Source organism: Trachemys scripta, chromosome 5, assembly GCF_013100865.1.
Source record: "Trachemys scripta elegans isolate TJP31775 chromosome 5, CAS_Tse_1.0, whole genome shotgun sequence".
Classification (NCBI taxonomy): Eukaryota; Metazoa; Chordata; order Testudines; family Emydidae; genus Trachemys; species Trachemys scripta.
The window spans coordinates 137,178,133-137,201,889 of record NC_048302.1 but is presented as its reverse complement, the minus strand read 5'-3'; the positions used below and the strand labels follow the sequence as shown (position 1 = coordinate 137,201,889).

The window sequence follows — 23,757 nt, the reverse complement described above, 5'->3', positions numbered from 1 at the left end:
CCCCCCCCCCCCCCCCCCCCGAGAGCAAGGATCAGTGAGCAAGGGGCCAACGCAGCCACCACTGGGCTCAGGAGATGTGGCTCAGGAGGCACAGCCGTGATAACCAGGAAATCCCGACAAGTTCCTGCAGCCGCTCGCTTTCCCTTCCCAACGGCCCGGCGTTGATGGCAACAGGCCTGCAGGGAATTAGCCTCACTGCATCCACGTCTGGATTTGCAAACGCGCCCCCACCCCCCCAACAGACTTCCTCAAGTTGCACCACAGGAAGTAGGTTCCCCCATTCCACAGAGCCCCTGAAAGGCGCGTAAGCACCCGGGTAACTTTAAGCATGGGACTTCGGAGGGACCACGCGGGCTGAAGTACTTTGCGGAATTAAGACCTCCGGGCATGATGCCACCAGCTCTGCTGGATGGGGTTAGCCACAGTTGGCCTGGGGAGGGCGCCCGGTGCCAGCATGCCCGTGACTCCTGAAGTGCTGCTCCTCCCTCCCTCGAGCCTCCCCAGCTCTCAGCATTTCCTCCTTCTTAAAATAATTGCAAACCCCTACCTTGATTATCATTAAGTAAATGATGAGTAATACTCAGGGCTGATGTTGGGGGCCCCGGCGAAGCTAAGTCACATGGGGGGAAGGGGGCACTGAAGCCCAAGCCCTGCTGTGTGGGGAGAGAGCAGAGGGACTGAAGCATGCAACTTAGCTACGGAGGGCCCCCAGGCAATTGCCCTGTGTGCCACTCCCCAATGCCGGCCCTGCACTTGCGACCCCACTAAACCTGGTTAAGAAATCCTGCTTTGCGGGGAGTGGGGAATTAGGGAAACAGGCCGGTGGCAGCCTACTACTGAAAAGCCAGTGGACAGGATGGAGTGGGCAGACACGACAACCTGCTACTTGTGTGTTGAGTCACAGCAGCCCCCGTTGGAAATCCCCCCAGACAGTAACAATGTTCAGGGAGCTCTGAACGTTCTGCTTAAAGCTGCAAGGCCCAGGCCCAGGTTCACAGACACAGGGCTTGGTCGTGGGGAATCAGTCACATGAACTTCCAACATTGACAGCACGAGCCCCAACCACCTGAGCCCACAGAATAACGGGCCCAGCTACCCCTCAGAACCTGTTACACACAACACATCTAGCCCAGTGTCCTGTCTGCTCTCAGTGGCCAGTGCCAGGTGCCCCAGAGGGAATGAACAGAACAGGGAATCATCAAGTGATCCATCCGTCGCCCATTCCCCGATTCTGGCAAATAGAGGCTAAGGGCACCATCCCTGCCCATCCTGGCTAATAGCCATTGATAGACCTATCCTCTATTAATTTATCTAGGTCTTTTTTGAACTGTTATAGTCTTGTCCTTCACAACATCCTCTGGCAAGGAGTTCCACAGGTCGACTGTGAGTTGTGTGAAGAAATACTTCCTTTTGTTTTAAACCTGCTGCCTATTAATTTGGTGACCCCTAGTTCCTGTGTTATGAGAAGGAGTAAACAAACACTTCCTTATTTACTTTCTCCACCCTAGTCATGATTTTATAGACCTCTGTCATATCCCCCCCTAGTCATCACTTTTCCAAGCTGAAATGTGCCAGTCTTATTAATCGCTCCTCATAGGGAAGCCGTTCCATACCCCTAATCCCTTTTCTGAATCTTTTCCAATTCCCATACATCTTTTTTGAGATGGGGCGACCACATCTGCACACAGTATTCAAAGTGTAGGCGTCCCATGGATTTATATAGAGGTAATATGGTATTTTCTGTCTTATCCTTATGATTCAGACTTCCTAATGATTCCCAACATACTGTTCACTTTTTTGACTGCCGCCGCACATGGAGTGGATGTTTTCAGAGAACTATCCACAATGACACCATTCAAGAAAGAGATCTTGGAATCAGCTAATTTAGACCCCATCATTTTGTATGTATCGTTGGGATGATGTTTTCCAATGTGCGTTACTTTGCATTTATCAACACTGAATTACATGTGTGTCTTTTGCATAACGAGGACTTGTGAAAGAACAAGTTGGGTTGGGGCATCCTACTGGGATCTTGATGTCTGTAGGAGTTGCCCATGGATAACAAGCTTGCCCGGCCATTAGAAAGATCTATGCACTACACTGCACAACTCCAAAAGGTTTATTTTTAATAATGCATTATCTTAAAAATGTACAGCACGTCGTCAGAAAGTGTTTTCAAAAGTCAGAAAGAAGCCAGAGCAGGGTGGCGGGGGGGAATTGAGAACTCAACCAGTGATACAAAAGAAGTTTGACCTGTATGCCCACCCTTACCACTCCTGCACAGTCACGTGGGCATTAATCGCTCATGGCAATGGAATCCACACTGACCCAGAAGACTGGGCTGTTCCAAAGGGCAGCTGGAGTTTGAACATTTTTGTTCCTGTGCCACAGTCCATCCATCGCTAGATACGTAGCAAGGCGTGCGCTCTGGCTCCAGATAATGGAAAAACCCCTTTTAGATGGGGCAACAGAAAGTAGGCACTGAAGGCAACGGTTGTACCCAAGAACAGGAGAACACAACCAGGCCCAACCCTGCCATTGTGTAGCAATATTCATAGAGGTACCTGCAGACTTCGGTAAGACTCCAGTTTGAGCCACTTCTGATCCTGGGTGAAGTTTGCAAGGGAGTTTAGTGCTGGTTGAAGGCATCAGCCCGACAGCCACGGAGACTGGATTTCTCAGTTTAATCCCAAAGCAGGTCCCATACAGAGAGCAACAATGCCATGTGCTTTGACTATGCCCCAAGGGGAAGTCATGCTCCGTAGATCCTTCTTTTCAGCTTGCCAACACCGAAGCCAGCCAACACCGGAGCCAACTGGCGTGATGGGGTTTGCCAGGCCAGTGGGAACTGGCCTGAGAACCTCCCTCATTTCACATAGGCCAGTGGGCAGCCCTCTCGTGTAATTAATTTCCATCCCTATCAGCCCAGGCGAGATCTGAAAGGACTCCAGAATCCCCATTGCCAATCTACTGAAAAAGTTTGAAGGGACGATATAAAAAGCTGCAGCAGGGAGGGGAGAATAAAAACCTGGTGACACTCTGAAGATGGGCGTTTGTGGCCTGTGTTGTACATGGACAGAGCAGAGAATCCCCGTCTACTTCATCAAGGCCAGATGTAGCACAAAAAAAAAAAAAAAAAAAAGCGAGTGTCGTCCTAAGCAACCTCACTGAGAGACAGCTGGTTCCACCTGGCACGGAGGCTGCTGACCTTGGTTCCCAGAAGGAGGAAGCCACCAACCTCCCGGAAGATGGTTTAAAACCCAAAGAGGCTGGGCTCTGCTTTGGGGAAGCTAAAGCCTGGATCCCGGCCTCCTGCTGCAAGAGAGATGGCTCCGGCTTGGCACAGAGGAGAGGGAAGCTGGGAGCATATCTGTTCCAAATGGAGCTGGACCTGCGGTTTACCAGCTCCTGTTAAAATTCCTGGTATCTGCTTCTAGAGAGAGCTTGATCCTGCAGGCCCTCCGGCTGCCCAAGGACAAGGTGGTGGGTAATGCCTCCTAAAAGCCACTCCCTCACCTTTACGTTGAAGGTTCCCCAGCCTTCTGTCCATCTGACCGCTCACAGGGGACTTGCTCTTCCCACTCCCCCAGACCAGGCTGAGGATGGAAATCCCTTCCTGTGTTTCCCAGACCAGTGTCTAACCATGGCTCGGAGGTTCAGAAGTGACAGCAACTCCTGCAACCCAAGATGCTTTTCATCTCTAAATACCTGGAGGCCTAAGTTCTATGGGGACCGTGCCACTGCTGAGACAAGCCCATAAGGGTTAAATCCCAAACCACGGGACCATTCAAAAACACTGGTTGACAACATGGGCAGTCTCCTGCTCCCAGCTGGTTCCCACAGGTCTCCTGGGGGCTCTGGTTTGTTTGCCAACAATTCTCATCTGCTCAAAGCATTCGTTATCAGAAGCCAAATTTGCCTACAGACCCACAAAACATCTCACACAGCAAGAGGCAAATTGTGGGGCACAAGTCAGGACAGCAAGCCAGGCCCCTCCCTGCCCGGGGAAGGTGATGACCAGCAGCCCCAGTGCTTCTCTCAACCCAGGGCAGCATTCTCATGAGACACTCGGGAATACCCAGGGAGCAGACAGACCACACTCCAAATAGCCAGGGCCTTATCTTACAAGCTGCTGAGTACCTTCTTCCAAGGGGAGCACAGCACCTTGCAGGATAGGGCCCATAAGGAGCGCACCAGACATGGCTGGATCGTTCTCCTCTCCAAGCAGGGTTTGCCGTGGGAGCTGGAACACGGCTCTCCATAGCATGCCAGGGAATGGGAACATGTTAGTTCCCTTTGGGTTTGTTTTTTGTTTAAGCCAAAAGGTGGGTCACTTTGCCTAGTGATCTGTAAACAGCAGACGCTGGAGGTTTCAGAGGGGCAGCCTGCAGTGTTGAATAAGCTCAAGAGACAGAAACAAAAAGCCAAGGTGAACGGACATTCTGTAGAAGGAGCCATTTCCCCAGTGGTCACTTGGCCTCTTGCCGATCTGATCTCCCTGGCTTGAGAACTTCCACCAACAAGAAAAGCAGGCCGGGCTCCTCTCAATCTGCAGAGAGTTACCCAATCTAGTGGTCGGTGCACGCAGAGGAAGGGCGTTCGTTGTGTTTCCAGCAGGTTGGAAGGATTTTGAGTCGCAGCCTCATTACGCTTCGGCTTTTCTAAAATCCCTGCTGAACGGAAATAGGAAACGCACCCAATCCGGATCCTTCCCCAAGCCCCACCCTTCCCCACAGCACTTCCTGGCCCGCTGCGGATGGGAAGGAGAGCAGGGAACCTGCTTTCAAAAATGGCCTCTGTTAGCCGGTTCGAAGCACACACCTGGACTTGGCCGTCGATGGAGTAGCAGTCGCAAGATAAGCCCGCAGGGCTGCAAGTCCCAGAAAGCCGCCTGCCCAAACAAGAGATGCGATAAAGGAAAAATAAAAAGGTACCCGAGAAGCTTATAGAGCAAGATTTCCCTGCATCGCGGCGACTCCATTCACAGTGCCGAGTTCGACTCTCACCCGGATCCTTTCCCACCCCCTCTCCCACTCCAAAAGCCAGGGACACAGTCTGTTTGCCTGAAGGTTCAGTACTTCACTCCAGGAACAAACTCCTTGGCGTCGGGGTTCAAGTTGCTTTTGCTCTGAAATGGAGAAAAGGGAGATGGATCATTCCTCTCACCGTGCATTTCTCGCCACCTCGCCCCCGTCTCCTCCTCCTCTACCCGGAGATCTGGCTACTCACGATGCCAAGTAATGGGAACTGATGCAGAGTATCCCCTCACCCCCCGTCCGTGCTGCCGGATAACACCCACGGGCCTGCTGCAAGGCCTCACGGTCAGCAGTGTTTTCCAGATCAGATCATCTCAGGTGCCTGGGGTTACCCCAGTGATGGCCATGACTCACTGATAGGACAACCAGCCACCCAGCCTCCTGCAGACCCAGGAGGAAGCCCTGCAGAACGTAAGCCCTCGGACATACCGAGCTGGGATGGTTACTCCTGGCCTGTGGGATCATCATGACAGGAAATGAGATTCATCAACACTGAGGGGGTCTATCCTCACCGTGCAGGGCAGGCGAATCCCACCAAGCCTGGTGGGGATGACACAAGGGTGGAGGAAACCCCACCAGCGAGAGGAGCTCTGCCCTCACTGGTGCGCCCCACCCGGAGACAGGGCCCTGCTGAGGGGGGAGGAATCCCAAGGGACCAATGCCCTATGTCAGGCTATGGATCTCTGTTCACAGGAGAAGGCCCAGGGAAGTGGGAGGGTGAAGGAATAAGCCGTCTAACACCGGACACGGCCTTCTCCCAGATCTTTACCAAAATATCCTCTGAACTGCAACCGTCGCCCACTGAGAGGCCATTCAGCTGCTGCTGCAGCTGCCCGATGCCCTGGGGCAGGTCGCGTGATGGAATGAACCAGTCCTGGTCCTCTTCATCCAGCATCTCCTGGAAACAGCGGTCAAGGAAGTCCTGCTCCTGCAGCTCCTCCTCCACCTGGCCGGGAAGGGGAAAGAACCATCAGGGCCGAGGGTCGCAAGCCACCTGCCTGAGTGCACACAGCATGCTCTGCACAGTACGTGCTTCCGGCCGTCAGACTAGAGGATCACAATGGTCCCTTCTGGCCTTGCAATCTATGAATGAAAGTACATCTCCCCTTGCCCTGGAGAAAAGCGGTGGGATGGACACTTTAGGAACATAAAGAAGAACAGGAGTACTTGTGGCACCTTAGAGACTAACAAATTTATTAGAGCATAAGCTTTCGTGGACTACAGCCCACTTCTTCGGATGCATATAGAATGGAACATATATTGAGGAGATATATATACACACATACAGAGAGCATAAACAGGTGGGAGTTGTCTTACCAACTCTGAGAGGCCAATTAATTAAGAGAAAAAAAACTTTTGAAGTGATAATCAAGCTAGGACAGTACAGACAGTTTGATAATAGGTGAGAGAGTACTTACAAGGGGAGATAGACATTGGCCAAACCGGACAGTCTCTACGCAAAAGAATTAATGGACACAAATCTGACATCAGGAATCAAAATACTCAAAAACCAGTGGGAGAACACTTTAACCTGTCTGGTCATTCAGTGACAGACCTGCGGGTGGCTATATTACAACAGAAAAACTTCAAAAACAGACTCCAAAGAGAGACTGCTGAGCTAGAATTGATATGCAAACTAGACACAATCAACTCCGGTTTGAATAAGGACTGGGAATGGCTGAGCCATTACAAACATTGACTCTATCTCCCCTTGTAAGTACTCTCACACCTATTATCAAACTGTCTGTACTGGCCTAGCTTGATTATCACTTCAAAAGTTTTTTTTTTCCTCTTAATTAATTGGCCTCTCAGTGTTGGTAAGACAACTCCCACCTGTTTATGCTCTCTGTATGTGTGTATATATATCTCCTCAATATATGTTCCATTCTATATGCACCCGAAGAAGTGGGCTGTAGTCCACGAAAGCTTATGCTCTAATAAATTTGTTAGTCTCTAAGGTGCCACAAGTACTCCTGTTCTTCTTTTTGCGGATACAGACTAACACGGCTGTTACTCTGAAACCTGTCTTTAGGAACATAGCGGTGGGAAAGCCATGCCACGCTGAGACATGCTTGTACCATGCCAGAACCACGGTTTAATCCTGGGCTAAGATCTGGCCGTGCTGAACGCAGGTTCTTAGCACCTTTGAAAATTAAACTTGGGGGCTTGAGTAGCTGGCCTGAAACCCTGGTAGGTGACGGAGCCAGAAACAGAACCCAGGAGTCCTGACTCCGAGGTGGCTAGGCAAAGCCATGTGTGACCATGGCTCTCAGGGTGCACAGACGGTGTCAGAGGGACGGGGAACGGCATGCAGCAGTCAGTGCAGAAGGGAGCTCTACAACTTTGGGTCCATCTACACTACATACCTGAACATGCCAGCACATCACTCCCGGCCATGACTACGGCGTACGTGTTCCAGCAGACCTTGCTGGTAGTAAGTATCGAATTGGGCATTCGAGCCAGTTAGAGGACCGTGACAGTGGAGGTTAGGGTGTAATGTGGATGGGGCTCAAAGCAGGAAGCCCAAACATTTGCAAGGCATTAGCCCTGGGAAGGCGATAGGATTCTACAGCCCTGCCTTCAATTGCTAGTTTGCGTCACGCTGCACCTGCCTGTTGTTAACGCACACGACAGCATTACAACACTGGAGTGCCAGCACTGCAAGGTGGAGCGTTTTGGACAATTTCCGTAGGACGCTGGGAGGTGGTGTGCTCTAGAGCAGTGGTTCTCAAACTTGTTCCGCCGCTTGTGCAGGGAGCTGGGGGAAGCGGCGCGGGCCGAGGGACATACTGGCCGCTGCTTCCCGCAGCTCCCATTGGCCTGGAGCGGCAAACCGCGGCCACTGGGAGCTGCGATCGGCTGAACCTGCGGACGCGGCAGGTAAACAAACCGGCCCAGCCCGCCAGGGGCTTTCCCTGAACAAGCGGCGGTCCTAGTTTGAGAACCGCTGCTCTAGTGGCAAGAGTAGCTGCAGAGGAGCCAGGATTCCTGGGCTTCATCTTCGGCTCTGCCACCAACCTGTCGGGTGGGCTTTGGTCAAGTCACATAGTCAGGACACAGGCTTCAAAGCTGGGGACCTAAACAGCCAGCCGGATTCTCAAAAAGGCGCTAAGGACCTGCAGCTCAGTGGAGCATAGGCTCCCGCTCCTGTCTTCTATCTGTGCCGCAGCGAAGCCCACATGGACCATCCATGGGATCAGTGGCTCTTCACGCGAATGAGGGCCCAACTGGTCCATGATGACCCTGAGGGCTACACCTGGGAGCACTCGAGTGCTCCAAGCGGCGGCTCTCTAGCTAATTGATAAGGGAGCAGCGGAGCTAGAAAGAGGCTGCCCAAGCTGAATAAAGGAGGAGCAAAGGAGGTCTCTAGAGAGGCCCAGCAGCTGCTGCAGGCTGGAAGGAGCCCACAGGAGACAGAACAGGCCTCTGTGAATGAGGGCTCAGGTGCACAGTGAGAACTGCCAGGGTCCCCCAGGAAGGAGGACAGTGGCACGGCTCCTGTCATCAGGCTCTGGGGGGAGAGGGCGTTGGTTTCCAGCCCATGGAGTCCTAGAGGGGGAACCGGCTCCTGGGAAGGGAAAGGAAGGAGAGGTCTGCGAGAAGAAACCCATGGGGAGTTGAGTAGACTCCTATGGGGGGGAAGTCCTGAAACAGGGTTTCTAAGGGGGAGCAGAGCGACCCCAGGGCAAACTGTCAGAGACCCTGCGGGAGGCAGCCAGCATGGGCAATCCGGCTGCAGAAGTAGCTCTTAGTTTGGCCCACGCCGGGCAGAGGAAAAACAACTACTTGGATTTGTTAGGATTTTCACGTGGACCTTTCTGTTACTCCGGACTTGGCCGGACGGCCGACACCTGGAAGATCCAGCGAGAGGCAAGCGGTCAGCATGAGGCGCCGGAGAGCAGTGCTCCTTGCAGCATCACACCCTGACACAAGGGGGTGCTACGGGTGGTGGGTACACTACCTCTCAGGCCCCTTTCTATCTACAGCGCAGCTCAGCTCCAGGGTTCGGTGGAACATCCGATTTGCACAGAAGTGACAAAACCCCACTGCAGAAGTAGCTCAGCTGGTCGCTTTTGGCGTTACGCCACAAGGCGGCTCGGATAAACACTCACACTCTGCGTGCAGGGAATAAGAAGTGAGACTCTTGGAGACGGAGTTTGCTCTGGGCGCTTTCCATCAGAGTACAGCATCACTAGTTAAACNGCTCAGCTGGTCGCTTTTGGCGTTACGCCACAAGGCGGCTCGGATAAACACTCACACTCTGCGTGCAGGGAATAAGAAGTGAGACTCTTGGAGACGGAGTTTGCTCTGGGCGCTTTCCATCAGAGTACAGCATCACTAGTTAAACCCCACCCAGCAGTGTGCCTATGCTGACACATGGGGGCAGGCTACTCCTACGGAGTGCACACTGGAGATGGGAGAACGCTGCCCTCTGGGCTCAAGCTCTCCCAACACAGCCAGATGCTGGAGGTCGAGAGTAGAGATCCACCTGCCATAGAGGGAACTGAGGACAAAACATGTAACTGAAGATATTCCAAATCAGGAGGTAGAAGGATTGAAACATTGAGTGGATGTTTTCAGAGAACTATCCACAATGACTCCAAGATCTTTTTTGAGTGGTAACAGCCCGTTTAGACCCCATCATTTTATACGTATAGTTGGGATTATGTTTTCCGATGTGCATTACTTTGCATTTATCACCATTGAATTTCATCTGCCGTTTTGTTGCCCCTCCACCCAGTTTTGTGAGATCCCTTTGCTACTCTTCACTGTCAGCGTTGGACTGAACTATCTTGGGTAATTTTGTAACATCAGCACATTTTGCCAGCTCACTGGTCACCCTTTTTTCCAGATCATATTGGGTTTTCGCAGCCTCTCTGATCACCCCCACCCTCCTGGTCAGGGGGTTGGTAGTATATCCCTACTGTTACGCTCTTATTGTCGAAGCATGGAATTTCCATCCCTAGAGATTCCATGGGACAGTTTGATTTATTTAAGATTTTTACTATATTTGCCTCTGTTTTCTTTCACAATCAGTGCCACTCCCCCACCAGCACGACCTACTCTGTCATTCTGATATATTTTGTACCTTGGGATGGGGGGAGGGATAGCTCAGTGGTTTGGGCACTGGCCTACTAAACCCAGGGTGGTGAGTTCAATCCTTGAGGGGGCCACTTACGGAACTGGGGTAAAAATCTGTCTGGGGATTGGTCCTGCTTTGAGCAGGGGGTTGGACTAGATACCTCCTGAGGTCCCTTCCAACCCTGATATTCTATGATTCTATGACCGTGTCCCATTGATTACCACTGTTTCACCAAATTTCTGTGATGCCCGTTATGTCAATATCCTCATTTAACACCAGGCACTCAAGTTCACCTGTCTTGGTATTTAGTCTTATTGCATTTGTATACAAGCACTGACACATTTGTCAATACTTAGTTGTCTGCCTTGATGGGATATAAGTGAATAGGACTCTTTTTTGGTCTGACTGTTTTTTCTTCAGCTCCCACCATATCAACTTCTATCCTCCCTCTTTACCAAGATATAGAGAATCCCCCTTAATAAGTCCTGCCTGCCCGCCCCCCTCCCCCCACAGGAAGTTATGTCCAAACTGTGCTCCTCTGTACCTGTTGGCTTTCCCCCAGCCCTTAGTTTAAAAACTCAACGACCTTTTTAATTTTACATGCCAGCAACCTGGTTCCGTTTTGGTTTAGGTGGAGCCCATCCTTCCCGTGTAGAGTTCCCCTTTCCCATAAGGCCCCCCAGTTCCTAATAAACCTAAAACCCTCCTCCCTACACCAATGTCTCAGCCACATAGTGAGATACTGCAGTTCTGCTCTGGAACTGGAAGCATTTTAGAGACTGCTACCATGGAGGTCCTGGACTTTCATCTCTTACCTAGCAGCCTAAATTTAGCCTCCCATGACCTTTCTACCACCTTTCCCTATGTCATGGATAACTATGTGTACCATAAGAACATAAGAATGACCTTACTGGGTCAGACCAAAGGTCCATTTAGCCCAGTATCCTGCCTTCCAACAGTAGCCAGTGCCAGGTGCCCCAGAGGGAATGAACAGAACAGGGAATCATCAAGTGATCCAGCCCCTGTCACCCATTCCCAGCTTCTGGCAAACAGAGGCTAGGGACACCATCCCTGACCATCCTGGCTAATAGCCATTGATGGACCTATCCTCCATGAACTTATCTAGTTCTTTTTTGAATCCTGTTATGGTCTTGGCCATGACAAGCTGTTCCTCCCCAGCACTGCACACAAGTATGTTTAGATGTCTTAAGAGGCATGCAATCTTCACACGCGGCAGGCAATTCACCATGTGGTTTTCCTGGCCATCACAAACCCAGCTATCTATGTTTCTAATAACCAAAGCCCCATGACTATTACCCGTCTCTTCCCAATAACTGGGGTCCCCTTCTCTGGAGGGACATCTTCAATGCAAGGACACTGTGACACCATCTGGAAGGAAGGTCCCAACTATGAGACTGTTTTTCTCCATTCCAGCTTGATGTTCTCCTTCTAAGATGTTCATCCTTCTCAACAGCCCAGCGGTTGTCAGAGTGGGGATGGGGCTGCACTGCCATGTCCCTGAAAGTCTCCTCTGTGCACCTCTCTGTCTCCCTTCGCTCCTCCAGTTCAGCCACTCCGGTCTCCAGAGCCCATAGTTGGTCTCTGAAGGCCATGAGCTACCTGCACTCAATGCACATGTTTGCCACCTGCCCACAAGGCAGGTAATCGTGTATGCGGCATTCAGTGCAATAAACTGGATATCCTCCCCCGCCCCCACTCCGCTGCTGGACTTCTGCCGGCGTTCTTTTTACTCTTGCAGGATTGTTTTTGTTCTTCCTTAGGGGTGGGGGGTGTTATCAGTCTAAGTTTAGAGAACGTTTGTTAGGTGCCTCTTGCGCACACACGCACTCTCCCCCCCCCCCCCCAAACCCCCTTGCGCACAGGGGAGTTTTGCTAGCTTAGGAGCTGGCTTTTTAAACCCCACTTCTCCCTGAGCAGCCCTGCCCCCCCCCCCAAGGGATCCTAAACGGATCAGGGATCTAAGGACAGCAGGCTAGAGTCTCCTTAGGAAGTTCTCAGCCTTGGGTAGCAAGCCCCCACGCTCCGCACACAGTCTCCCCCAAACAGACCACACTACAGCAGGTACACAGCAAGCGAGGAACGAAACCAACAAAGAATCCCTCTCTGCTCCCCCACCCCAGCTTGCGTCTTCTCCTGCCGTCCACCCATACGTGGAAAGGCCTCATGGTCCCTGTACTCCTGGCTCCCCCCCCAAATCGAATCCCTCCTAAAGACTTGCTGCTTCCACATGGTCCACGGGGACTAACATCCTCCCCGCCCCCCCATCAGCCAGAGTCCTTCTCCATCACAACGCTGAATCCCAGGAGATAACAAAACAAGGCATTGGAAGTGCCACCTTCCTTCCGCCTCCCAGTGCTTCTCATCTCATCTGACTACGGGCACTGTGGTTTTTGGCTTTGGTAGCACATCAGGGCATAAGCAACGCATTAAACCGCCCAATAGCCCATTTCACAGATGGATAAACTGAGTCACAGCAAGAGAGCACGTCCTGCCCGTGATCACATAGGACACTGGTGACAGAGCTGGGATATTGTGTGTTCTGTTCCCAGCTCTTAGTCCCATGCCTTAAACACAAGGCTACCTTTCCTCCCCTTTAAATGAGAGTCACTTATACCGAGGGCCCTGCTAAATTCATGGTCCGTATTAGTAAATTTCACGATCATAGGATTTTAAAAAATCTGAAATGTCACGGTTTTAGATATTGAAATTTCACAGTGTTGTAACTGGGGGTCCTGACCCACAAAAGGGTGGTGGGGGGGGTCACATGGCTAGTGTTGGGGGGGTTGCAGTATTACCACCCTGATTTCTGTGCTGCTGCTGGCGGCAGCACCGCCTTCAGAGCTGGGCAGCTGGAGAGTGGCAGCCGCTGGCTGGGAGCCCAGCTCTGAAGGCAGAACTACCAGCAGCAGCGCAGAAGCCACCCTTACTTCTGCACCACTGCTGGAGGTGGGTCTGACCCAGCCCCGGGAGCGGCCCGTGCAGGGGAAGAGGAAATCCCATCCCTTCGCAGCCCAGCCAGGACTAGCAGCTAGAGCCTGGCACAGGGTCAGAGCCCCCGGCCAAGGCACCCCCAGCCCTGCTCCTCCCCAGCGCTCAGGGGTTATAGGGGCCTTGGGCTGGCTGTGTGTGGATGGGTAACCATAGCACCCCTCTGCCCCGGGCAGTCATCCACGTCACTCACTCATACGGCCGGCCCTGCCCCTCCCCAAAAAGCGATGATACCCCCCCCCCCATACCACACCATCCTCACTTCTGTGCTGCGGCTGGTGGCGGCACTGCCTTAGGGCTGGGTGCCCGGCCAGCAGCCGCCGCTCTCCGGCTGCCCAGCTCTGAAGGCAGCACAGACGTAAGGGTGGCATTACCACCCCCACACAATAGCCAGATTTCACGGAGATCCGATTTCACGGTCCATGCTGCGTTTTTCACGGCCGTGAATTTGGTAGGGCCCTACTTATGACCTATTGCACCAAGCAGGCAATTCATCGGGGAAGCAAACATACAACACCGGGGAAGCAAACATGCCACAGGGTCTTTAGCTGGGCTCCAGGCACACTCGAGCTACTTCAGAGCCACACGGCCAATTTAGTCACAAAGTTCTTCTTAAAAAGCCTCAGACTATTCCCGGTCCAACCGAGGCTTGGCAAAGACTATAAAGGCAGGGGGAGGGGGAGGCGCTGGCGCTATCCCCTCTGCCCCAGGAGAAATCCTGACTCACTCCAAGCCACAGGGGAGCAGGCGCTGCTGTGTCAGGAAAGAGCCATTCCTTGACCTTGCAGTTGCAATGGTGTTTAGCAAGCCCTTGTGAAACTGCAAGCCAGAGGCCGGCATTGGACGCATCTGTCAGGAGACAGCACCAAGCCCAGCCCAAGCCTGGAGCAAAACACACCAAAACAGACCAGCTCCTCCTCTCAGCTCAGGACTGAGTAGGGTTCCCAACAGGACAGGGCCCTTCAACTCTAACAGCTGAACAGAGACTTCTCTGATCTCCAGGTTCTTCTACAGCAGCAATGCAGGCTAAAAACAAGTCTCCACGTTAGCCTCGTAAGCCAATTCCGGGGCACCTCCCCGGCGGCCGGTCATTCCCCAGCCGTCACCTCAGGGTTTCTGGCAGCTTCCTCTGCAACATTTAGCGGTACAGGCCCCTGGAGTCAGGATACTGGACGAGGTGGGTCTTGGTCTAACAGGGTCTGGCCATCCCTATATTGCTGTATTCTGCAAGGAGTTTACTGCAAATTGTCTGACGAATGTTAACTTAGACTTCTTTCAGCAGGGACTGATTGCCACCGAGCTCCCGCAGTGTGCACAGGACTGGCACCTGCTGCTGCAGCTGTCTGATGGATATAATCAGCTCCAGATTAGCCCCCCAAATCAGCTGGTTAAACAACTGGACTGCCTGGAGGCTGCGAAAGGACGGCGTGGGCTCTCTTCAGGTCCTTGAGACTGGTAACATAGTACCTTGAGGAGAAACACAGGTTCCTTGATTGCCAAACTCCCCACTCCCAAATGAGCCGACTACTCCCGGACATCCCACCTTGGGCGTTTTTATTCCTAGAGCAGCTTCCTCTTTCCCGTCATTTAAATACAGATCAATGCAACTCTGCCGCCCCATGCCTGCCGACTGCTTCGTGCAGGAGTTCAGAGCCTGCCCTGTGCTTCAAGCCCCGCTCTGGATCCCAACCTTCTGAGGCTGTGCAGATGAATGCACGCTACTGGGTCTCAAACCGGCCACGGTAGGTCGAACCCTGCCTTAACCTAGCCTGAGCTACAGATCCCGGCAGGAGCATGGCCCCTGTAGGCTGAGCAAACGGCACCTCCAGCAACCACAACGATGCAGCGGAGGCCGTCGAACCGACGCTGCCAAGTTGGTCATGTAGACGCCAGCGCTTTCTCCCGAGCTACACAGAGGGGTTGGCCGCATGGTGAGAGAGACACTCGGGGAGTACAGTACTTCACCTTGCTGTGAGCAATGGAGCTGGGCATGCTTGGGCACCGTTGCAGGTGCTTGCGTGTAGAGCTGAGGTGTATCACAAGGAAACCAGCAATGGTGCTGACAACGCCCAGATGTGGAAGGGAGCAGCCACACCTGCAGATGTTCTGGTGCTAAGCCAGGCATGTAGACAAGGCTGACACGATTTTACTGAGCTCGGAGACTCACAGATTCTAAGGGGATCGCTGTTAATCCTAGTCTGCCCTCCTGCGTGACAGGCCATAGGACTTCCCTGAATTCATTCCTGTATGAACTGGAGCAGATCTTTTAGAAAATCATCCAATCTTGATTTAAAGATTGCCAGCAATGGAGAATCCACCATAGGCCTTGGGAAGTTGGTTCCAGTGGTTAATTACTCTCACTGGTGAAAATGTGCCTATTTGGGGGGCTCTTAAAATCTCCTTTGCACCTTCCCACAGGCGTTACGACTCCCCCGACTCCCCTCACCGCTTGTTCTAGCTTCCTCCGGTATCGAACCTGTGTTTTCTCCATTACAGCCAGAGCCCACTGCTTCCTGTTCTGCCTCCTGGGATGTGCAGGCTCTCTGGGTCAGGAGCCTTCCTTCCATGGGAAAGGGCGCATTGCTGGAATCAATGAGGGAGGAGCGTGGCAAAGAGTCTGGGGGCTTGTGAAGACACCCAGAACACTTCTCCGCTTGGCTAGCACCGCCCGGAGGAAATGAACACTCCAGAAAACTGGCAGGGAAGAGGGAGAAAGTGAATCTGGGAAGGATTCAACCCCGATTCTAGGGACAAGTCACCCAGTTGGGGCTGGCCACAAGTCAGGTCTGTCCCATCGCTGCCTGGGCCCCCAAACCCCACAGGGATTTGTGGGGGCAGGGAAGGGGTGGTCTCTTAACAGCCTTTTGAAGGGATAAGACTAACAGTGGGAAACAGGGCCAAGCCCACCTCAGGCTAATTCCACTCACTGCAGTGGCATGATCCACAGAGATGGGCTCAGAGTTACCTCTGCCTCGGACGACACGGGAGGTGGGTTCCCATCTCTATGGTTCACCTGAGTCTGTGCCCCCATCCAGTGCTCTCTCCCGGGGGGGGCTCCCCCCCCGACAACCATCAGGACTAGAAACGGTTCAGTGAAACCTCAGACTGTCCCGAAAAAGCTGGCTGACCTTCTGGTGCCCCCAGGAACGTTTTCAATTCCCCACGGGTGCGTCGAGCAGTCTGGAATCCACACTCCCAGGGACAGAAGCCCGACCCCATTGTCAAGGCTGTAACGCAGATGGTCCCATCTAGAATGAGCAGCACCTGGCCCCTCCCTGTGCCTCTAGGTGCTCCTGCAATACAAGTTATATGGTCTGGCTGCTAGAACCCCACACATGCACCTCCCGGCTGGCTTAGATCATTGGGATAGCTCCAGGGTCAAAGCCGGTCTAGTCTAAGAGCAGCGGCTGGCAAAGCAGGAAGGCGCAGACTGGTTTCCCTTTGCAATCTCACGGAAGAGTCCCAAGCAATGGGACCCTATTCCACAGTCAAACAGCTCCCCAGCATTCACCCCGGATTTTCATCCCTCAGCCCATCTCTCCTATCTATAGCCCCTTAGCACCCCCCATCTGCCTCCATTCATAGTACGCTCCCTTCAGGGGAGAAAGGCAAACTGGACTCAATTTAACACGGCTTGTGAGCGCTTCCATGGGGCTTCCAGCAGCTGAGCTCTTTGCAAACATTCTCTAATTAGTCTAACACAGTCCCACCCGTGCAGCTGCTCGTGGGCGGCGGCTGTGTCTAGTTGCCATAATTCAGGAACGACTGTTGCGTAATTTGGTGTGGCAAGACTCCGGCTCTGCGCCGAAGGGTTATCGTGAGCTGGAGGCTGGGTTTGCTCCCATGGGAACAAGCTTAAACTGTTACCAGATGGAGATTTTCTGCTGAGAACATTAAAGACTGGGGAAGTTCCTCTTTTGGGGAGCTGGGGGAGTGGAGGGAAGCAAGGCCTCCGTCCAATCGCGCCTGCCCTCAGCTGGATCACTCCCCATCATCATCCCCCCCCCCCCCCCCACCACCACCACCACCACACAGGTACACGGAGGCTACCGAGTGGGGAACTTCAGGAAAGCAGCAGGCCTTTGTCCGCTGTCTCCAGCAGGAAAGTTTCAGGTTTCCTGCCCATAGCAGGCACTTGCTCAGCCAATGGAACGATCAGCGGCGGGTGAGCTCACTGCCCACCCAGCTCAAGCAGAGGCTAAGGTTTCCTCCAGCTAGAGGCGGGCGCTGTTCCCCTCTGCAGAGCTCCGGCAAGCGTCCCCCTGCCACATCGCACAGGCTTGGCATCGGGACAAACGCTAGGCGAGTCCAGGGGAGAAGCAAGGGGAGAAGACTGTGTGTTGGGAACGGGGAGACTGCCTAAAAACCAAGCCCTGCAGTGCTCCCACCTCGTTGTCATCTAAGTCACAAGCTTCGAAGCAACGTGTTACAAGCTTCTCCTGGGACAGGAGAGTCACGCACAGTTTGGATCATCATTTATCAAGTATTTTGCAGACCATTAACTCTCTCCTACCAAGGTTTCCTCTGCTCAGTTGCCATCTGCTAAAATTCAGAGCAAACAGCTTCTAAGGTTATTGTGACAACGCTGTGACCGGATCGAGTCCACCTATTGGCAAGCATCTGCCGCTCAAGTCATTAACCCCGCTTGCTACGGACAATGCGGTTGGAAGTGCCCTGTGATTTGGGGCACATCCATTTCTGGATGCCCAACTCAGGCCTGATTTTTCCAAACTAGGCAGGCAGGAACTGGCTTGCCTAAAATTCAGAGCACAATTTGGAGGAAGGGCATGTCCTTTCCGTCACTGTGGCCAGATGTAACTGGGGGATGGGAGAGTGGGGAGAACAGGAGCAGGTTGTCCCTCCTCTACTCATCCCCCGGCCCGTTTGCACACCCAGTTGGAACAGCACAATTTGGTTCGGGAGTGAGGGCTGCAGAGAGATGTGGAGCCAGCTGCCCCCCCTCTCACCTGTCTATTGAAATCCTCTTCGTTCTCCATCCACATGTACTCCGCGAAAGGGTTGTTCTCCTTCTCATCGTGCCCGTTCACTACCTGCTCGTCTTTGGATTTAGCATTGGACGTCGTCGTATTGGCAACGTTGGAACCATTCATCATTACTGGTTCTGTGGGGAGGGGAAAACAGGGAGCGTCACGAGGAGGGAAGCGACGGGCCAGGACTCCCACACCATCGCATGACTCAACCCCAGAGCTATAAAGGAGGTACATGTGTAGCGCTTGGGTCTTGCCCACCAGGGTGGCAAACCTGCCAAGCACATTGCAGATGCTCCGTGCTGTCCCACAAGATGAGAGCTTCCACCAGGTGTACAGCACCTGACACTCATCTTATTACTCCAGCATGCGCTCCTCTCCTGGGGGATGGATGTGCAGTGCCCAGAAGATCCTTAGGGAGCGATCAGCATTTACATTCATTTAATTAAGACTTCATCTTTCTATCAAAGTACCTCCTGCAGATGCAGCGCGTTCTGCCAGCACAGTAACTGCACCTCCCCGAGCCGCAGCAGCTATGCTGACCAAAGCTCTGTCTGCACAGCTGCGTGTACGCTGGGGGTTAGCCAGCTTCGCACTTCACCGGGGAGCGTGGGTTACACACCTGGCCGACACAGCTACGCTGACAACTTTGTAGAGTAGACCTGACATTAGCGACTCACCTAGGGCCACACAGTCCGCGACAGGGCTTGGAACGGAAGCCAGCTCTCAGATTCCCAGCCCGGGGCTTTCCCATCCCGTCCTCTTTAACCGACTTAGAACGTAAACACTAAATACGCCCTTTGAACATTTAAACGCACGAACGCTCAGGAGTTCAAGTTTCGGATTCTCTTCGCGTGAACCCATCCACGTTGCCCCACATCCGATTCCTACTTACCAGTTCGCCATGCGGGAGGTACAATAGACACAGGCTAACATTGCAAGGCGAGCCTTGAGGGGGCAAACACACACCAAACTTAACCTTCTTGCCTTTCCTACTGAAACGGATTCCGTGGGGCAGTACTGGCCTCTCCCCCTACTGGAAGGGGGAAGTTACATGACTGAATAGGTGTGTTCATTTCGAACGTCCAGGATGGTTGCCAACCGGCGCGGAGGCATTTACAGTCCCGGCCCTCGAACCAACATCGCCAGCCCTCACACTTCTCAAAAAAACCGACCAACAGCAAAAATTACGACTCAGGCCCCCAGAAATCCCGAGAGGAGCTTAAAAGTCACAAGACTTTTTTTAAAAAAATAGGTGTTTTTTCCCCCCTCTACCTTCTGGTTTCTCAGCCTGTCGGGATGCACCTGGGTTAGGTTTTTAAGCGGTGTCCTATAACCATGAGAGCTAGAAACTTTTTACATGGAAGTGGAGACACACATTCCCATGACTCCAGAAGCTGGAGTTTTAATAACTACAAATATCATAAGACATGCTAAAATTGCATGAGGAGAAACACATCTAAGTTCCTACAGTGAATGGAGGGGGACAGCAAGGAAAGAGAGGAATGTGAGATGTAGCAGGCTATAAGTGTAGAATACTATTAAAAATCAAACCCCACAAATTAGTTACAATGTGTCTGTAGATATTTAGTCTTCCCTGGGGTTTGGGGTAGCTCCAACTCTGGCAGATGCCAGCTTGCAAGGCAAAAGAAAAGTGGGATGAGTCTTATTTGACTCCACCCCATGCACTTTCCTGGCCACACACAAAAGAGGTCTCATTCCATAGCACCCTCTCCCCTGTCCCCACCCACAATCATGCTGAAATGCTCTCTCCTGTTTGAATCTGGATCACAGCTGGCTTCAGATCTGGATTCTGGACAGCAGACTGACACAGTCTCCCTCCCCACCCCATGCTTCCCACAGCAGCTAGAATTCTGCAATACTCATTTGGCACTTGCTACTTTGTGGGAGGAGGGGAAGAAGCCACATTTCCTGTAGGAGAACAAGGCCTGAAATACTTACCCGTCATTTATTTGCTAGAGAACTAGACCCACTAGACAGAGGTGGATCCAAAGAATAAGGCTGTGGGGGGGCTGAGAAGCCCAGCTCCCCTGCTGCAGGGATTTCTACCCGAGATCCTGACTGGTTATTCCATCTTTTGGATCAGCCTCTGGCTTGTAGATGACTCTGATGTGAAGCTCCATGCCCACGTTTTAGCTGCAGGAAAAAAGGATCTTTCCTCTTTCATCTCCCTCTACCACAGCCTCCTGGTATGTGGGGGGAGAGGCCAACACCTCCTCCATGAATACCTCTGCTGCTACTCCAGTTGTCCCCAAGCAGTAACAGGAATCAGCTTGTTCTGCTGCTGTCTATAGGGTTCTGAACAGCGGCGGAAATCGACCAGAATCTTGTTAACCTTGCATCCGCAGGGCAGAATAGCAGCAGCAGCGGCCCTGGAGCGGTCTGTCTACTGACTCTGGAAGACCACACCGCACCAGGTCCCATTTGGAAGGTTTACCACAAGCAGAAAAGCCAAAGAGCTTTTTGTTTTTAAAATGAATGCTTAAATGCTGCAAAAGTTAATGGGGTGGGGTCCTCTTCCTTGCTAGGGCAATCGCTCAAAGTCTGGGGGGAAGGTGGTGGGGAAGGTGGGGAAAGAGTTGTGGAGCAGAGGGGGGAGGGGAAGATTACAGAGGCAGGGTGGGGCCACGAGGATGCTGAAGTTTTACAACATAAGAGAGTTTTTCCTCCTCTAAGAAATCTAACATAGTCTCCCCTTATTTCTTTGCTCTGCTGAGAAAACAAGATGTTTACATAGGCAAAGCCAACCCCTCAGTTGCAACAATGCCGGCAGTGTTAAAGAACTGGCAGGAATTACTGATAACACTATCCACAGTAAATCCTCCTATGCAAACACAGGGGTGTGGCCAGGACACTGCTCTAAAACTGGCAGGGAGGTTTGCACCAGGTGTGAGCCAGGAGGGGCTGTACCAGTAACTGCAGAGATTGGGGCAGTTAAAGTTGCAGCACAAAAATCAAGCGCCCCAAAAATAAAATGAAACAACAAAGGACAACCTCTGCCATCCACCCACACCTTGACAGCATCAATCAGCTGTGCTGGGTGCAATCCCAGGCCTGCCCCCTCAGTGCAGCTTGACCCACACTGGGCAGAGCTTTGCAGCAGTTTGCCAGTGGCAAAAGGATTCCCCCACCGCCTTGCCAGGCACTTGAGAACCACACGGCAGGGCCCGCTACATGCATCATCACTCCCTCCAGCGCTGGAGCTGCGGAAAGGAGAGCGACCCTGCTGAGCAACACCCTGAATAGGCAGGAGGAAAGAACTGTCCACAGAGAAATCGGGAGAAAAACACTGAGCCCTGATGAGGGACACCGTGGGAGGGACACACAGCAGGCCAGGAGCTCAGAGGCTCAGCAAAGGCCGGGAACTCTGAACTGGAGAGAAGCAAGATGTAGCCAGTGAGACAGCTAGGGCTGGATTGATCTTTTGTGGGCCCCACACCCCCCGCTTTGCCTGTACTCCACCCTGAGGCCCTGCCCCCCCACTCCACCCATGTTCTACTCTGAGCCCCCACCCCTGCTCAGCCTCTTCTCCCTAAGGCCCCAAGGGAGGGGTGGAGAGGAGTGAGCAGTGGGTGGGACTTCAGGGGGAAGAGGCCGAGAAGGGCCATGGTCCAGCTACCGAGGCCTCTTCTGAGCGTGGGCTGGAGCCATGGTGAATCCGATACCGGAGACAGCTGGTTACTGAGTTATGGGGCTGTGATCCACAGCACACCTCGGCTGTCTCCCTTTCTCACATACCTTGATGGCCGTGCTTCTCTTTTCCTTCCCACCGTGCCGGAGTCACTCAAGAGGGCATCTCAACACCAGACTACAGATGCGGACCATACAGGCCAGATGGAAGAGGACAGCTGTTTGTTTGTAAAGGAGACCTGTAGCAGGAGGCAGAAAGTGAGCCTATACCCTTCTTCCATTCTCCATGACCCGCTTGTCTTTCCACTTTGGAAATCCAGGTCCCTAGCCAGGGAAGTTCTATGGCGATTGCCAGGGCCCGTTCCACTAGTTCTCCAAGCACTGAGGCAGTGATTGCCATGAGACAAAGTCCCCCCAGCCAATGGCTCATTGGGTGGATGCAGTTCAGGCAGGTCAGTTTCATGTCCAAGGGTACACAAGGGGGCGATGTGGCCAGTATCATGGCCAACCACCACAGACTGCCCTACCCCGATGGAGCAGGTACCCATCGTGCAGCTGGAAGTGGCCTTTCACTGAAAGACTTTTAGTCAGACTGTTTAACACAGACATCCTTTCTCCAAACTGCCAATTAGCTACTGAAGTTACAGATTCAGCACTCTGCCCCTTCACCTAGCAGGCTCTCCAGAGACGCCCTCCAGCAAAGCTCTGTAAGAACAGAGCTGACAATCCTGGTATTTATAAGGCAACAGAAAACAGATCAACTCCCGCACCCTCCAGCCCCTGTGCCACACAGAGGGACAAACCCTGGTCCTAGAATTCCCTTTGTGGATTACCTGTACAGTGCACCGAGAACACTTCACACTCATACAGAGCTCTTCAGAGTTCTTTACTGATCTTCTGTGATACAGAACAACAAAAAACCCAAGAGTTTTGGCAGACACAAACCCTCCTGCTTCAGGGTTTAACTCGACCAACAATCTTAGCCTCCCCGATACCTGTTCAAAAGGCTGCTGCTAAAATCATTTCTTAGCCCGTCGCTTTGACCATGTCACCTCTCTTTGCATCCCTCCCTGCTCGAGCACAAACAAACTGCTCGTCTTCACTTTCAAGGCCCTTCACAGCCAGTCCCTGCCCTACCTCTCTCATTTGCTACCAAGCTGTTGATTCTGAGTTTTATTTTGTTTTGTTTCTAACCAAGAAGTACCACAGCTACGTATCACCACGTTACAGATGGGACAACGAGACAGACATGGAAAGTCAGTGACGGAGCTAGGGTTGCAACTAAAACAAGACCGGTAAAAAGACACCAGCCGTCACGCTACACTCGGACTCCCATCCTTGCTGCCATCAGATTTTGCAGAGAAACTCAGTGCAGACACTTAACCACAGGTATTGTTATTGGTTTTGCGTGGACAAGTCCCCCTCCCTCCCCAAAACAATGAAGCTGTTCAGCATGTGGCAAAAATGGCGGCTATCAACATTTTGCAATATACTAACACGGAGTGTTTTCATGTCGCATATTCTTAATTGTCAAATATCTCACAAATAGTTTTCTATATTTTCAATTGAAGTTCACTGACCAGATGAGTCTCTCACTGTGCACCAGCCACAGTAGACGCTGTACCAACAGTTTGTACTGTATTGCGGGTAGATATAAAGTATGGAAATTCTTAATGTAATGCTTCTCCATTGGTAAATTTTTGTATGTACATTGTAGCATCTAGTCTGCCTGGTAGAAGGTTTTAATTTACAATTACCTACACATGCTGTACTAGCCTCTGAAATATTCTAGAAACTAGCTTTTTAATTCAGACACTTATGCACAGGTCAGTATTAGTGTTAGAGATGACAATACACAGCTTCATATTATGAATATGCAAAAGCTATGAGAAAAGTGGCCTAACAAAAAGTAGTGAAGACAAAGGACACAAACAAGTCCTTACCTCTTTCCCGAAGCGGGATGAAGAGCATGTTACAACTCTTACCAACC

The 23,757-nt window shown here is 52.3% G+C and overlaps 1 protein-coding gene across 2 annotated transcripts; it reads right to left on the bottom strand.

The window, feature by feature from the left end:
* Window positions 1-2,103: 2,103 nt before the first annotated feature.
* PAIP2B (poly(A) binding protein interacting protein 2B) lies at window positions 2,104-22,006 on the bottom strand (the record flags this gene model as incomplete). Of its 2 annotated transcripts, XM_034771301.1 has the most annotated exon segments (4): window positions 2,104-5,128; window positions 5,806-5,982; window positions 18,096-18,250; window positions 21,876-22,006. In XM_034771301.1, coding segments are annotated over 3 exon segments (381 nt in total). In that variant the 3' UTR covers window positions 2,104-5,071.
* Window positions 22,007-23,757: the final 1,751 nt, after the last annotated feature.